At 39.1% G+C, this 16,177-nt stretch overlaps 1 protein-coding gene and 1 non-coding gene across 2 annotated transcripts in view; one reads left to right on the forward strand and one right to left on the reverse strand.

Moving 5' to 3' along the window:
- LOC128197909 (uncharacterized) overlaps positions 1–14,520 on the reverse strand; it is a 134,766-nt gene extending 120,246 nt beyond the window's left edge. Inside the window, exons 1-3 of the mRNA XM_052880760.1 lie at positions 14,513–14,520; positions 13,657–13,957; positions 12,780–13,530 (exon numbers count right to left, since the gene is read on the reverse strand). Coding sequence (XP_052736720.1) covers positions 12,780–13,530; positions 13,657–13,957; positions 14,513–14,520 — 1,060 coding nt within the window. The remainder of the gene's footprint in view (positions 1–12,779; positions 13,531–13,656; positions 13,958–14,512) is intronic.
- On the forward strand, positions 11,534–11,641 carry LOC128193416 (small nucleolar RNA R71). The gene has a single exon (XR_008244637.1). It is a non-coding gene; the product is annotated as a small nucleolar RNA R71 (small nucleolar RNA).
- Positions 14,521–16,177: the final 1,657 nt, after the last annotated feature.

The following is a 16,177-nucleotide window of genomic DNA, read 5'->3' on the forward strand; positions in this document are numbered from 1 at the left end:
ATCACTCTTCATTCCAGGCCACCAAAATGATTTCCGGAGGTCTTGATACATCTTAGTCATGCCAGGGTGCATGCTAAGACGGCTGTGATGACCTTCCTCCAGAATAATTCTCTTCAGCTCGCCATCATTCGGAGTGCACGTCCTACCCAGGTAACGCAACATGTCGTCCATTCCCGTATTGAACTCCTTAGCTTGATCCGAACCGAGCGCGCTTAAAATCTTCACCAGCTCTTCATCCTCACGTTGCTTCATTTTAATCCGATCAAACACATCGCTAGATATTCTAAGGTTACAGCACTTGATGCTGCTCGGCTCTAACTCAAACTGTAACCTTAGATCTCTGAAACTCTCCACTAAACTCAGCTCGCGCACCATCATGGACGACACATGCACCTCTTTTCTGCTTAGAGCGTCCGCTACCACGTTAGCTTTCCCAGGGTGATACAGCAGCTCAAAATCGTAATCCTTCAAAAATTCTAGCCAACGCCTCTGCCTCATGTTCAACTCCTTCTGATCAAATAAATATTTGAGGCTCTTATGATCACTGAAGACTTGGAACGTGGATCCGTACAAGAAATGCCTCCAAATCTTCAGCGCAAAAACGACCGCTGCCAACTCCAGGTCGTGCGTTGGGTAATTCCTTTCGTGTATCCTCAATTGACGAGACGCGTAAGCTACCGCTCGCTTTTCTTGCATCAAAACACAACCCAGACCTTGGTGAGAAGCGTCGCAATATACTTCGAAAGGTTTAGACGTGTCTAGAATAACTAACACTGGAGCGCTCGTCAATTTCACTTTCAACTCTTGGAAACTGGCCTCACAACGATCTGTCCAAGCGAACGGCTGGTCTTTACGAGTCAACTGAGTTAGCGGCGCCACTATCTTAGCAAAACCTTCAATGAAACGTCTGTAGTAGCCCGCCAGTCCAACAAAACTACGCACCTCCGTGACCGAACGCGGACTCTCCCATTCCAGTACCGCTCGCACTTTCGCTGGAGCTACCGAGATGCCTCCAGCCGACACCACATGACCCAAAAACTGAATCTCCTTCATCCAGAATTCACACTTAGACAACTTGGCATATAACTCCTTCTCCCGCAACACTCCAAGTACAAGTCTAAGATGCTCTTCATGCTCGTCTTCGGTCTTGGAATAGATGAGAATATCATCTATGAAGACGACCACAAACTTATCCAAATAAGGCCTGAATATGCGGTTCATATACTCCATGAACACGGCTGAAGCGTTCGTTACTCCAAAAGGCATCACTACGTATTCATAATGCCCATAGCGAGACCTGAATGTTGTCTTCTGGATGTCGTCTTCCTTAACCCTGATTTGATGATACCCGGATCTCAAATCAATCTTTGAGAACACTGCAGCCCCATGCAATTGATCCAGCAGGTCATCTATCCTTGGCAATGGGTACTTGTTCTTGATGGTCAGCTTATTCAATTGCCTGTAATCTATACATAACCGAGAGCTGCCATCCTTCTTCCTTACTAACAGCACGGGCGCCCCCCCAGGGTGATACGCTCGGCCTAATGAATTGCTTCTCCATCAACTCTTCAATTTGCTCCTTGAGTTCAGCTAACTCCGCAGGAAACATCCGATATGGCTGAACCGAGATAGGAGCCGTTGTCGTTACCAAATCAATGGTGAACTCAACTTCACGATGAGGGGAAAGTCCAGGTATCTCCTCTGGAAAGACGTCCGCAAACTCATCCACAACCGATCGTCCATTACCGTCATTAGTGGACGATCGCTCTTCTACCATTCCTCTGGATTCCTGATCCTCGTGAGTCATAATCAGAAAACAGCTGGCGCCCTCCATAATGTCTTCTTTCAGCTGACCGAGCGTCACTGAAAGAACTTCTTCTTCTTCACCAGGGAAGATCAATTCCTTCGTTCCACAATCAATAAGAATGCGATTGGCAGCCAACCAATCCATTCCTAAAATCACCTCCAAACCTTGAAGAGGTAAGCAGATAGGCTAACCTTAAACTTACGCCCTTCCACTTCTATAGGACACTTGACGCACATAGTGGACGTCCTAACCTCACCAGCTGCTGGGGTAGACACCACCAGATCAAACTGCATCTCGCTCACTTCTAATCCCAGGTTTTCAACACACGCCTTCGAGATGAAGGAGTGCGTTGCCCCCGAATCATATAGTGCACAACACGATCTACCAAACAGCATGCATTCACCAATTATGAGATTACCTGAGCTCGCTGCCTCAGCGCTCGTTATAGCATACACACGCCCACTCGCTTGGGCTCGTCCTCCTCTTGGCTGATTCCTCCCAGTATTTGGCGGCCTCATCACTGCACGCCCACTCATATTGCCCTCGTGATCCAAGTGCCCATTCCTTCCGCAACGGTTGCAGTGCTTTCCTCCCACTAGCTGAGGGCATGAAGACTTGTAGTGTGGCCCTCCACACTGGAAACAAATGACGTTTCCCTGTCCAGACTGCCCGACAGGAACTACTGCTTGAGATCCGCTCGCATGAGAAGGCTGGTTTGGACGAGCGTAAGGAGGTCTCCTCTGGACAATACCTCCCCTGGACACGATCGGTCCCCTACTCACTTGCTGCTGCTTCTTCTGCCGTTCCGCCTCTGCCATATTCTTCTCCAAAACCTTGTCTCGCTCAACCATAGCAGGAAACGACCGGATACACAAACTTAAGATCAATACCTTCAGGTCACTCCTTAGCCCATTCTCAAATTTCCTGCACTGCCACTCCTCACTGGTGGCCATCGTATTGAACCTCAAAAGATGTTTAAAAGTGTTGGTATACTCCGACACCGACTTTGTCCCTTGCGCTAGTTGAAGAAACTCGACTTCCTTAGTGTAACGAACGCTATTTGGGAAGTATTCCTCATAAAATTTGCCTCTGAAAACCGCCCAGGTGATGGGATTCTGAGCGTCCGTTAAGATGACTTTCATACTCGTCCACTAGTGGCTAGCTTCCCCAGTCAACAAGTACTCTGTAAAAGCCAAGCGGCTTTCATCCGGACACCTCTTAGCATTGTAAATTCGCTCCATATCTCTCAGCCATTGATCCGCCTCATCAGGAAGGCATTTTCCACTGAATTTAGCCGGATGGTGTTGGAGGAAGCTCTCCAAGCTCCACTCAGCAGCAGGCGGGGCCGCGTTGGAAGAAGACGCCCCTGGAGTGTGCCTGGTTGCTGCTAAAATTTCCATCAGTTGTCTTTGCGTCGTTTCAGAGTTGGCACGCGAGGCCTCCAAACTCTGCATGGCACTCTGATTCTGCTGCATCAGAGTGGTATTCTGTTCCATCAAGGTCGTGTTTTGTTGCTGCAATCGGTCAATCACCGTTTCCAACAACCTAGCGTTGTTGGACGCATCTAGTTCAGTAGGTTGAGGTGGAGGAGGGAGTCTAGGTGCCATTTGTTCTCTGGACACAGAGAAAAACGAACGTTAGTTATGTGCAAAGAGTTGAGAAAAATAACTCATTTAAACACATATTAAGCACACAGCAAAAACACAGTGCACTCATAACCTACAGTGTCCTTTAAGAGAACAAAACTGCTCTGATACCACTAATGTAACATCCCAAAATATAGTAATTACCATAATCAGAATTAATTACATTAAGCTAATAAAACAGTGCAGTCTTACAAAACTGAACGAGCGTTAAAATTCGAACGGCATAACATACAGAAATAACGAACGCGATAAAGACAGAAGTTCAGAGACGAACGGTCTTACAAAACTATGACCGAACGTCCACAATTAAACTTAACAAAACTAATAAAATAAACATGCGAGCGCTCTTATTTACATTTTCATTCCATGTTCCACTTCCATAAAAAGACGAGCGTTCAATCCTCTACACAACGAGGACGAACGTCCAGAGTGAGACCAAGAGATCTTATTTTCAAAAATAATCAAGTTGATGTTTTGAACATGACGAACGTGACTTTCGCGAGAATCAGTTAAATGAACCGACTCTTAGCGATATAATATAAATGATTCAGAATAATTTGGATTTAAAGACCTTAGACTAAATTCAAAAGAATAAAGATACAACAAGACGAATATTTAGTACTCTGAGAACAGGTGTTTAACAGGATCGACCGCGAGTCAATGACCGAAAGCGAATATTCATTTACTGATAATTTGAGACGAATGCTATTTACGTACGTTCTGCAATTCAAAGGTATGGACGAGAGTTCGGTATAAGACCGTACACTTCTCAGGACGAACGCTAAATATAAGACCGAGCGCTATTTAGGACGAACGCTCAGTGTAAGACCGAGCGCTACTTAAGACGAACGCTTGGTGTAAAACCGAGCGCTATTTAGGACGAACGCTCAGTGGAAGACCGAGCGCTACTGTTTTATAAATATAAGGGATAATGACTTAATTTAATTTACAAGATTACCACTAGGCTGAGCCGAACGCTCAACTTGGTGTTTCACGGGACGCTCGTTAAATTTCAGAACTCTTTTCAAATAAAAGAATTCTTTTTTAAGTAATTGACTAGAAACTGAACGATATAGGACCGTACGATGACGAACGTATTTTATCATAGAAAGACTTATCAGATTCAGATTTTTCATCTATTCTAACTCAACATTTCTCATCCAATTCATGATCTTATAATTTCCGATTCATCATTTAATTCACATACTTTATAGAATTCATATTAACCACTCATACTATACTATAATCAACCAGTATCTAATTCATACATATCAATCCACACATACCATATTCACTCAGGCATAACAGCGATCGTTCAGGCATATTCAACCACAGCATACATCTCATACATTCTATTTCTATCATGCTCGCACACAATTATATACGTATAAACTAAATTATTAAGCTTCCCTTACCTGGATAGCAGTGTACTTCACAAAGAGCAAGATTTAGTGCGACCTTTAACAGCGTCCTACCCTCAGGTTTCGCTCAACAACTTTCACTTAATCTAAAACACCAAAAATCATAAACGACTCAGACCTAAAACTCATGCATGCAACCAGAACTAGGGTTCGCACGAAACTAAAGGACGAACGCTTAGAAATGAGAACTTACCAGTACTGATCAAAATTCTGTTCGGTCCAGAATGATGCTCACGTCTCCAGGAACGTTTCTACGGTTCTGAAACGTGATCGGAGAAGAAGAGGATGAGTTACAGAAGAAAGAAGGTGAACTGGGTCTAGAGAGAAGTTGGAGAAAATGAAAGGTTTGGTTCTGAGGAAGAAGAAGAGTGCGTGCAGGTGAGAGAGCGTTTTTCGAAACTCAGTTTTGTTAATTTCCACGCCCAAACGAACGAGCGTCTCCTCTGCTGACACCTGCACTCTCACTTCTGACTTCCGAAACTTCTACGTGACACATGGCGCTCGTGCATGCAGTGCAAAGTGCGTTTTTAATGCACTGGACGTGTGGCGCGGTGCATTTATGGAAGCAGCCAGGTGACTCAACAGTGCAATAATGACAGATTTGACAGTAATCATGGTTTAAATTTCCGAGATCTCACAATAGTAAAATTAGTCTTTTTACTATTATCATTTTCAAGTTGTTTATTAATTTGTCATGTTATTTATAGTTACCAAATTCACACTTATATTCTTTTTCATACCAATCTTAAATATTAATTCTATTAGGTTAGATTTTTACTTTCATCTTTTATTATCTGCATTGTGTTTTACTAGTCTTTTTGTGTAAAATTTTATAAAAATCAATTATTAAAAATTAATTCTGTATTGGTTAGGATATGACTTATAATCCTATGTAGTTTGTTAATTACTAATTAACTTTACAATACTAAAATTATCTTTATAGTAATAATTTGATAACATCAATGATATCATATCACTTACACACTCTCACTTTTCACACATATCAGACTATGTGATATGAACACACTAAAAGATCGAAAACAAACATTGTATATTCAGAGACTTCTATATCTCTTTTTATTGAATCTTCATTGTGGATATATGTGATATTCTTTATATTTGATCAACTTGGACTATATTTAAATCTTCAGGAATATGATTGTTAGAACTCTTATCCCAAATTCATGATTTTATAAAAACCGAGTATCGACATCTTCATGCAGAGCTTCAAAAAGGAAGGTTCTAATAAGATCTTTGATGCAATTGTTAAACTGATTTTTGTCGCCTAAAATCAGAACAAACTCAGTTTCCCCACTAATGTAGTAAAGGGATAACCAAGGATCAATCCAAGGACTCAACTATGATTAAGTTTCAGAGTGTAAAGTTAATTCTTGCAATTATTTACTACTTAACTATAAAAAAATGGTGGGGAAATAGAAAATGAAACAGTGAAATTAAAGAGAAAAGAATAAAGGAATCAAATCTATATAAAAGAAAAAAAATCAAGAAATAAAGTGCAAAGAAATAAAAACAAAACTGGAACCTAATCTAAATTGTAAAATAACTGCATAACAAAACAGAACCTAAACTAAAATGAGAAATGAATGCAATTAAAACTAACCTGTGAATGCTAACAGTTAACAGCACAAGGAAACTAAAACTAAAACTGAACAAGATTCTAAGAGTAGACAGTTCAACATCTAATCTACTAAACCTAGTCTATTCATAGGAAAACAAAAATCAAAGTAAGAAATAAAATGCAATACAGATCACTCTATCCTAATCTATATATCACCAGAAATCAATCAAGAACAGAATTTAGAATTGAAACAAATCAAAAACAATACCTAAATTCTAACCAATCAAAAGCAATATCACAATAAAAAAAAACACAGAATTGAATTCATAGGTGTATTGCACATTGAACTGAATAAAAGAGTGCTTAGAGCTCTCAGGAAGACATCCTGATAATATGAATTCCAATCCAGGATATTCTAAGTCATGTTTCAGAACTTTAAATTTGGCTCTTTCCACTAATTTGTCCAATCAATGTTCAGTAACCTATTCATCAATCTAAAATTCACAAACAAATTCAAGAAACACATATTTGAATCAATGTTTATGCATTGGACTGTTCTCTGTCTCAAGAAGACATCTCGATGAAGAATGCTCACTACGGAGACATTTAATTCCAAACGGAACCATAGAATTGCAGAGTTACAGAATCCAAATCAGTTTCTCAACACGTAACAAGTACAAAATTCAAAAACAAAGAACAAAATCGAGATATAAACAAGAACAGAACAAAAACACAAAACTCAACTTTATTAACATGAAAAGAAAATTTTACACACTACCAGAAATCACCAAGACTCTCGCGGCCTGTCACCCTCGCGATCGTCTCAACGAAATCCAAAAGTCGAGAACTCTACTTCTACGAGAGCGGAAAGGAACCCTAACCTAAAGCGCTTAGAACTATGAACAGAAAGTGTATCTCAAAGTGTGTAAGTAGTGTATATTTACAAGGTGAAAGCCCTTTTTATAGGGTCAGAAAAACAAAAGAAACGAATGAGGGAAAAGGAAAGGGAAAAAAAAAACAAAATAGGAGATGGAGAACCTAGCTGTGACGCTTCGAGCTTTCCACGTGGCAGCTCCGGTCAGCTCTTCTTTCTCATTGGTCAGCTCCAGTCATCTTCTCCGGGCAGGTGATGTGCTTTTCTCTTCAACTCTCTTCACTCATTCTCTCCAAGCCCTAGCTCACGGTGTTTGTTTCTTCAAATGCTCCAGCTTGTTTTTCCCATTTTCCAAATGAAGCATGAGTGCGAATTACCCCTAGGAAGCTGCTGCCAAGACGCATCAATACGGCGTCGTTCCACTTAAGTTGCAGCTAGTCCTCTTCAACCCAATCCTGCCAGCAGCCACTTTCAAATTGAATCATCTAAGCATTGTCGTGGCCCAATTGCTTTCCAATCATTCCAAGGCTGCAGCCCAATTTCCATTCCAGCCGCTCATTTCAATTCAACACCTCTCAATCAACTTCTATTATGGCCTAAATGTTGGCCCAATCTGTAAAAAAATCAAACAGCAATTAAGAAAAAGAAGAGAAATTAGCAATTAAAACAAAACAATTTTATATAAAAAAATTTCAGAAAAATACTAATTTCCTAATTATTAACAAAAGCTAAAAATTACACCTAAAAACCTCTTTTTAACTAAATTTTTATAAAACTAAAGAATTAAAAGAAAAACATAAAACTAATCTAATTCTAAGAAATTAAAAACAAAAATGCACTAACAAAATCTTCTAAACACAGAAAATAATGCAAATTTGGAGAGTTATCACACCCCCACACTTAGACAACTGCCCTCCTGGGCAGGGACAACTAAAGAGAAAAAGCAAAAGCAAAGACTCGATCTAAAAAGAAAAGACTAAAGACACACAACAAGAAACTTCTAAATCCTATTTCAGCTTATTCAAACCTGCAAAATCAAGCCATTTCTAGCTATTTGATCAAATCAGAACTGTACCAAAAGAATTCTCAACTTTAGATTCAAACACCAGCAATTCCAGCAAGCATTATAACAGCTTAATCCAATCTAACTCAGCAAAGCAAACATATGAACAAGTAGCAGTCAGTCTCAACCTCACAGGGTGTAGTGTATGCACTCAAATCACTCAAGTGTTTAGGGGCAATCCTGTTTCACTCAATCATGTCATGCCAACTACCATTCACAACTTTGAAAAGACTCTAAATGACAGTGCTTGACTCAAGGCTTATCTAAATCAATAGGTCTTTAATTGGCTTGTAAGGTTCATGGAATGAAATGGAAAAACAGAAAAGAATGGGAACTTAAATGAGTAGAGAAATGTGAAGAAAAAGGGATAAAACTAGAACTCAGAACATACTATTTTTCTCAGACTTTGGCCAGATGATATTTTCTTTCTTTTTCTCTGGTTCTCTTTCTATTTCATTCATTTCAGGTCTCTTTTTCTGATTTTTCTCATTTCCAGACCTGTTTCTTTCTTTTTCAACCAAACCAGATTTTTTTTTCAACACAAATTATTATTTTTTTTTCACTTCTGGCCTCACTATTTTTCATGCACTCACCAAGTTCTAGACTTCTCCCTACATCTCACAAGTCTCTAAGGAATTATTGGTTGGGGAAATGGCTTGGAATGGATGGAAAGCAAAGAAAAGAGGCTAAGGCTCAATATAAGGTGCAATGGTAAGGAATGAAATGGATAAGCTAAACTGGAAAAATGAAGGATGCCTAGATCATATTCAAAGTTACCAAGAGCAAGCACATCACAAAGAATCAATGCAAAATCAGAATGACAATTAAACATGCATGTTATCACACAAGAAAGACAAAAACTGGCCCAAAATCTCTCAAGGGTTTAAAATTTGTTAAAACTGACTTGCTACTCATCCTATGCAAAAATTACTGAATTGAAATGAACTAAAGACTGTAAAAATTAATTCCAGAATTACCTTTGGCTAAATCCAAAGCTAAGTCTACTCTTGACAATTCTAATCCAAGGAAATAAAGTTAAAAAATGAGTGAAATCAGCAAGAATGAAGATAAGCATAAAACAGAACTTAAAAGCACCTAAAAATGCCTAACGGATTTACCTAAACTCTATTTACAACCTAGATAACTAAGACAAAACAGAATGCAACCTAAAAGAACCTAAACTAAAGCTTTACAAAACAAAACAGTAAAAGAAAAAGGAAAGAATCTAAACTAACACAACAAAAGCGTAGGAAGAAACTAATAACAGTAGTTAAAACAAAACGAACCTAAAAGGAATTCTAGCTAAAGACTAAAAATACAAACCTATGTAATGAAAAGAAATCTTAAAACAGCAAATCCTAAAGAAATTTTTATTTACAAGCTGCAACAAATCCAAAGAATTGAACAAGAACTGAAGACAAGACAATCAAAATCAAAAAGATGAAAGGAACCTCAAATCAGTCCTAACTACCTAATATATTGACAGAATATAAACTAAACTATTCCTATAAGCTATCTAAACAATGACAGATTAACTAAAGAATTGAAAAAGAAAAAGCTAAACAAATTCAGAAAAATTTTAAAAACAGTAGCAGACAGAAAATAGAACCTAATTATGAACAAAATCCTAATTGAAAACTTAAAACAAGCATGAAAATAAAATGAAGAAAAGAAACTAATGAAGAACTAAAACAGAGCAAGAAACTGGCATAAGGAAGACAAAAATAATAGAAATAAGCAAAGAAAAGGGACCTAAAAGAAGTTCTAAAACAGATTAAAAAAAACAGTAAAAGAACCTAAGCTAAAACAACATAAACCAGAAAATGAATGAACTGTAAAAACCTAAAGAACTATTAACAACAAAGCTAAAAACTAAACTAAAACAAATCAGTAACAAAATAGGTATTTACGGACTAAAACAAGAATGGGAAACTACTCTAGGTACTTAAAACTAACAGCTCAGAAAAAAATTTACCCCTATTTTACTCAAAAACAGATGCTAACAAAGCTATATACATCAAAACAAAAAAAATTTAAACCAACCTATACCTTCCCACCCCCACACTTAAGAGGCACATTGCCTTCAATGTGTGAATGGGTAAGGTTCCTAAACAGCAGAAACATAACAGATACACAAAACAGATACTAATGGATATATGCAAAAATTAAAGGCACAACTGGAACAAAGAATGTATAAAGCAGAACCAAAAGAAACATATTATTCAATGTACGTGACAGTAATATAAACTGAAAATGGAAAACAAGAAAAGAAAGCTTATTCGTTGAAGCTCTATGTGTTGCTTGGTGCTTCCTTTGGGTTCATCACTGGCTGAGCAGGAATGCCTCCAGCCTTCTGATTCACCAGTTCATTTACAGCATGAGCCAGCTGCCCAATCTGCATCTTCATATCCTGAATGGTTGCCTCTAGAGTAGGGTCCATCCTAGGCTGCATTTGTGACTGGTTCTGCCTATACTGCTGGTTCTGCCCTCCATAAAATGATGCATTCTGCCTATTCTGCTGTGCATACTGATTCATGCTCTGCATCAGCCCATTTGACTGCTGTCCACTCTGCAGATTGTATGGAGGAGCTTCGTATCTTGGGTTCAGCATATTCCTCCATCCTGAGTTTTGTGAGTTGGAAGCTTGGTTGTAATGTTGTGGCTGATTTTGGGTTTGCCATTGCTGTTGATTCTGCCTGAAGTTTCCTTGTTGTTATTGGAATGCAGCTGCCACTGATTCAGCTCCAGGGGTGCCTTGAAGTTGATAACACTGGTCTGTGAAGTGTTGATCTGATGCACACAGACCACAGTGCTTTCTCACTACATTCACTTGGCCTCCTGAAGCCATCTGCCTCATTAGCTCAATTAGCTCCAAAATTTTGTTTCCCAGCAGCAGGTTGTTCTCATTAAACATGTTGGTTTGTACTGAATCTGAGATTGCATTCAGTTGCATCTCATGAACTCCTTTACTACTACCACCTCTGGTGTAGGTCTGCTGGTAATTCTCAGCCATGTTTGCAATGAGGTTTCTTGCTGCAGATGGTGTCTTGTCCATGAGAGTGCCTCCACTTGCTGCATCTATCATGTTCCTTTCTTGAGGCAACAACCCTTCATAAAAGTATTGCAGCAGCAACTGCTCATTGATCTGATGGTTAGGACAGGTGGAGCACAACCTCTTGAAGCGTTCCCAGTATTCAAACAGATTCTCCCCAGGCAGTTGTCTAATTCCACTTATTTCTTTTCTCATAGCTGCTGTCCTGGAGGCAGGGAAGAACCTTTCCAGAAATTTTCTCTTCATTTCTCCCCAGCTAACTATGGGTACATTCTGAGAAAACAGCCACTCCTTGGCAGCATCTTGCAATGAAAAGGGAAAGGCTTTCATTTTGACAATCTCCTCAGGTACATCCAATGGCTTCATAGTTGAACAGACCACTGTGAACTCCATAATATGCTTGTAAGGGTCCTCCCCTGCTGACCCATGGAACCTTGGCAAAAGCTGAATGAACCCAGATCTAAGATCAAAGTTGGGTGCCCCCTGCACATATGGCACTTGGATGCACAGGGGCTGGAATCCAATTTCCTGATTAGCCAGCTCCTTTAATGTTCTCTCTCCTTGCTCAACAGTCATGTCTTCAGTCTCAGATGTATCTGATAAACACTCAAATGAAGTTGGAAATGATCCAGTAGCCTCAGATTCACGCTGGTTCTTCTTCTTTTTGATTCCTTTTCTATTTCTGCCAATTTCTGGATCCAGGGTAAACAAAGGGTTGTGATTAGCCTTGGTCATACACTTTCAACTCTCACAGCTAGATGAACACCTGTTAGTTTGCAAATTCAGAGAGAAAATAAAATAATTTTTCATTACATGCACTTCTATTTCTACCTAAACCTCCTCAACAGATGTATTGACTAAGCACCCACAAACACAGTAATTACCAGCAACACAAATGAAAGACCAAAACAACAAAGAATCAAGACAGATGCACAAAACAGATAGCACATGAATATATATACAAGTCAGAACTACAAAAAAATAAAAATATTGAAAAATCATAACGAAAACAGAATATAAAATCTACAGTAGGAAAATCAACACAGTATTTAAAAAAACAAGAGCAGAAAAGGAGATAAAGAATATTCAAGGTGGATTTTCTAGAACTGGATCATTGAACTGCAGTGTACTTTTCTCATTTTCTAAAGGCTGCTTCTCCTGGAAGATTTTTAATTGATGACCATTGACCGTGAATGACTTATCATCCTCTGGTTTCCTAATCTCCACTGCCCCATTTGGGAATACCTGGACTATTACATATGGACCTTCCCATTTTGATCTAAGCTTTCCAGCTATCAGCTTCATCTTGGATTTGTACAGGAGCACCTTCTGCCCAACGCCGAACTCTTTCCTTGATATATTCATATCATGAAACCTCTTCACTTTCTCTTTATAAAGCCTTGAGTTCTCATAAGCCTCCAGCCTGATTTCATCCAGCTCTTGTAACTGCAATTTCCTCTGCTTCCCAGCTTTATTATACTCCAAGTTGCACCTTTTAACAGCCCAGAATGCCTTGTGTTCAATCTCTACTGGTAAATGGCATGATTTGCCAAATATTATCCTGAAAGGTGACATCCCAAGAGGTGTACGATATGCTGTCCTTTGTGCCCACAATGCTTCATCTAGTAACTCACTCCAATTCTTCCTATTTGGCTGGACCAGTTTTTGGAGCAGCTTCTTCACTTCTCTGTTAAAAACCTCTGCCTGCCCATTTGTTTGTGGGTGGTAAGGTGTAGACACCTTATGTTTCACTCCATATCTGCTCAGAAGTGTTGCTATAAGCTGATTGCAGAAATGTGTGCCTTGATCGCTAATTATTGCCTTTGGAACCCCAAACCTGCAGAAAATGTTAGTTTTCAAGAATTTTGAGACTATTCTAGCATCATTCGACTTGGTTGCTTTTGCCTCTACCCACCTAGACACATAATCTACAGCCAACAGAATGTAAGAATACCCAGATGAGCTTGGCAGGGGTCCCATAAAATCAATGCCCCATACATCAAAGATTTCACAAAATAATATATTCTGCAGAGGCATCTCATTTCTCCTAGTTATATTCCCTCCAGCCTTTTGAGAAACCTCACAACTCTTCACAAAATTATAGGCATCCTTGAAAAGAGTAGGCCAAAAGAATCCACTATCTAACACTCTTCTAGCTGTCCTGGTTGGGCCAGAGTGACCTCCTACCAATGTATCATGACAGCCATGCAGGACTCCATTTATTTCAATATCAGGCACACACTTCCTAATGATTTTATCACTACAAAACCTCCACAAATAAGGGTCATCCCACACATAATACTTTGCATCAGATTTCAATTTATCTATATAATGCCTAGATGCATGAATAGGCAAAACAGCAGCAGCTAAATAATTAACCAATTCAGCATACCAAGGAGGTTGAGTCCGAGCAGAAAATACAAACTCATCTGGAAACTTTTCATTCAGTGGAATTTCTTCCTCCTTTCCTGCTATTCTGCTCAAGTGATCAGCCACTTGATTTAATGCTCCACTTCTGATGCATCAAAGAGGATGCATAGGAGCAGATCCGTGAGTCTGGATGAAGCAATCAGCTCTGCTGCAATTGAAGAATCAATGGAATCGTGCTGGAGAATTTGTAGCAGAGAATGCTCTCTGTGTTGGCTGGATTAAATGGAATGTGTGTAGCGGATTGAAGTGATTAGATGAAGTGAAATGGAAGTTGGCTTGAGGGAATGGTAGGCTATCTCAGGCGGCTTCCACAATGGAAGAAGATAGCAATGGAAAAGCAAGCAAGCAAAGAGGACTTTCGGATGAGAGAAATTTGCAAAGTGCAGAATTCATCTTATATATATTTCCAAAAGTCATATACATGCTTATCCTAGTAGCTTATATAGCTAACTCTTAGCTCCATGCAATGCAATGTATGTGAAGTAAGGAGATCCACAAAATACGGATCAAGTGCCACCTTACCCACATGTGCAAAATGTGATGGTTCTTTTAGAAGCCATATTATTCACGTGGCTTATGACATATGCGCATAAGGAATTGAAATAAGCTAATACTACCCCTTAGACTACTATGCGCACACCCCCCCATGTGCCAAAGTCCACTTTTACCCTTCTCCATGTTTTGGCATCTTACAAGCATCTTCTAGGTCTCCAATCTTCCATCCAAAGATAGCAAAGAGGGTTTGGCCTTTGGGAGAGTACTCATCTTGTAGCTTCTTGATCATCCCTCTTGTGATAGGTCCAATGGTGCTAGGCCTTCTTGTATCATCCCCTCCCTCTTGAGAGGGATTTGCCCTCAAATCCATAGGTTCGTCATCTTCACTTGCATAACCTGCAAAAGGTTTAAGGTTAGATACATTGAAGGTAGAATGAACACCATATTCAGGAGGAAGATCAATTTGATATGCATTGTTATTTATCCTCCTGATCACTCTAAAAGGTCCATCTCCTCTAGGATTGAGTTTGGATTTTCTTAGTTGAGGAAATCTTTCCTTTCTAAGATGAACCCAAACTAGATCACCTTCATTGAAGATTAACTCTTTCTTGCCCTTGTTATGTTGCTTGGCATATTTCTCATTTTGTTGTTGAATTTGATTTTTAACCTTGTGATGTAATTCTTTGATAAACTTAGATTTAGATACCCCATCTTGATGAATGAAATCAATAGCATTTGGAAGGGGTATTAAATCCATGGGTGTCAAAGGATTAAAACCATAAACAACTTCAAAAGGAGACAATTTAGTAGTTCCATGAACTACTCTATTGTAGGCAAACTCAACATGAGGAAGATACTCATCCCAAGATTTGTGATTACCTTTTAGAACTACCCTTAGTAAGGTGGAAAGAGATCTATTTACTACCTCAGTTTGACCATCTGTTTGAGGATGGCAAGTGGTAGAAAAAGATAACTTAGTCCCTAATCTAGACCATAAGGTTCTCCAAAAGTGACTAAGAAATTTTGTATCTCTATCCGAAACTATTACCTTAGGTAGACCATGAAGTTTAACCACATCTCTAAAGAATAACTTTGCAATGTTGCTTGCATCATCTACTTTGTGGCAAGGTATAAAATGAGCCATTTTGCTAAACCTATCTACCACCACAAAGATAGAATCAAAACCCCTAGAAGTTTTGGGAAGACCTAACACAAAATCCATACTTATCTCTTCCCAAGGGGTGGAAGCAACATTCAAAGGAGTATAAAGTCCATGAGGCATTGATTTAGATTTAGCTTCTAAACAAGTTATACACTTAAAGCAATGCCTTTGAACATCCCTTCTCATGTGAGGCCAAAAGAATTTTTCTTTCAACATGCCAAGGGTCTTTTCTACCCCAAAATGCCCCATTAAACCTCCCTCATGTGTCTCTTTAACAAGGAGTTTTCTATGTGAACCTTGGGGAATGCAAATTTTTCCTTCTTTAAAAAGATACCCCTCTTTCACATAGAATCCTCCTTGAGGCTTATTGAGACATTCCTCATAGATAGGAGCAAAATCAAGATCTTGTGAATATAATTCAAGAATGTTATTAAATCCAAGAATTTGAGCTCCCAATGTGGCTAATAGATTAATTTTTCTTGACAAAGCATCAGCCACCACATTGGATTTTCCTTTCTTGTATTTAATAACATAAGTGAATTGTTCAATGAATTCCAACCACTTAGCATGCCTCTTTTGTAACTTGTGTTGACTCTTCAAATACTTAAGTGATTCATGATCACTATGAATGATAAACTCCTTGGCAAC

Source organism: Vigna angularis, chromosome 7 (genome assembly GCF_016808095.1).
Source record: "Vigna angularis cultivar LongXiaoDou No.4 chromosome 7, ASM1680809v1, whole genome shotgun sequence".
Classification (NCBI taxonomy): domain Eukaryota; kingdom Viridiplantae; phylum Streptophyta; class Magnoliopsida; order Fabales; family Fabaceae; genus Vigna; species Vigna angularis.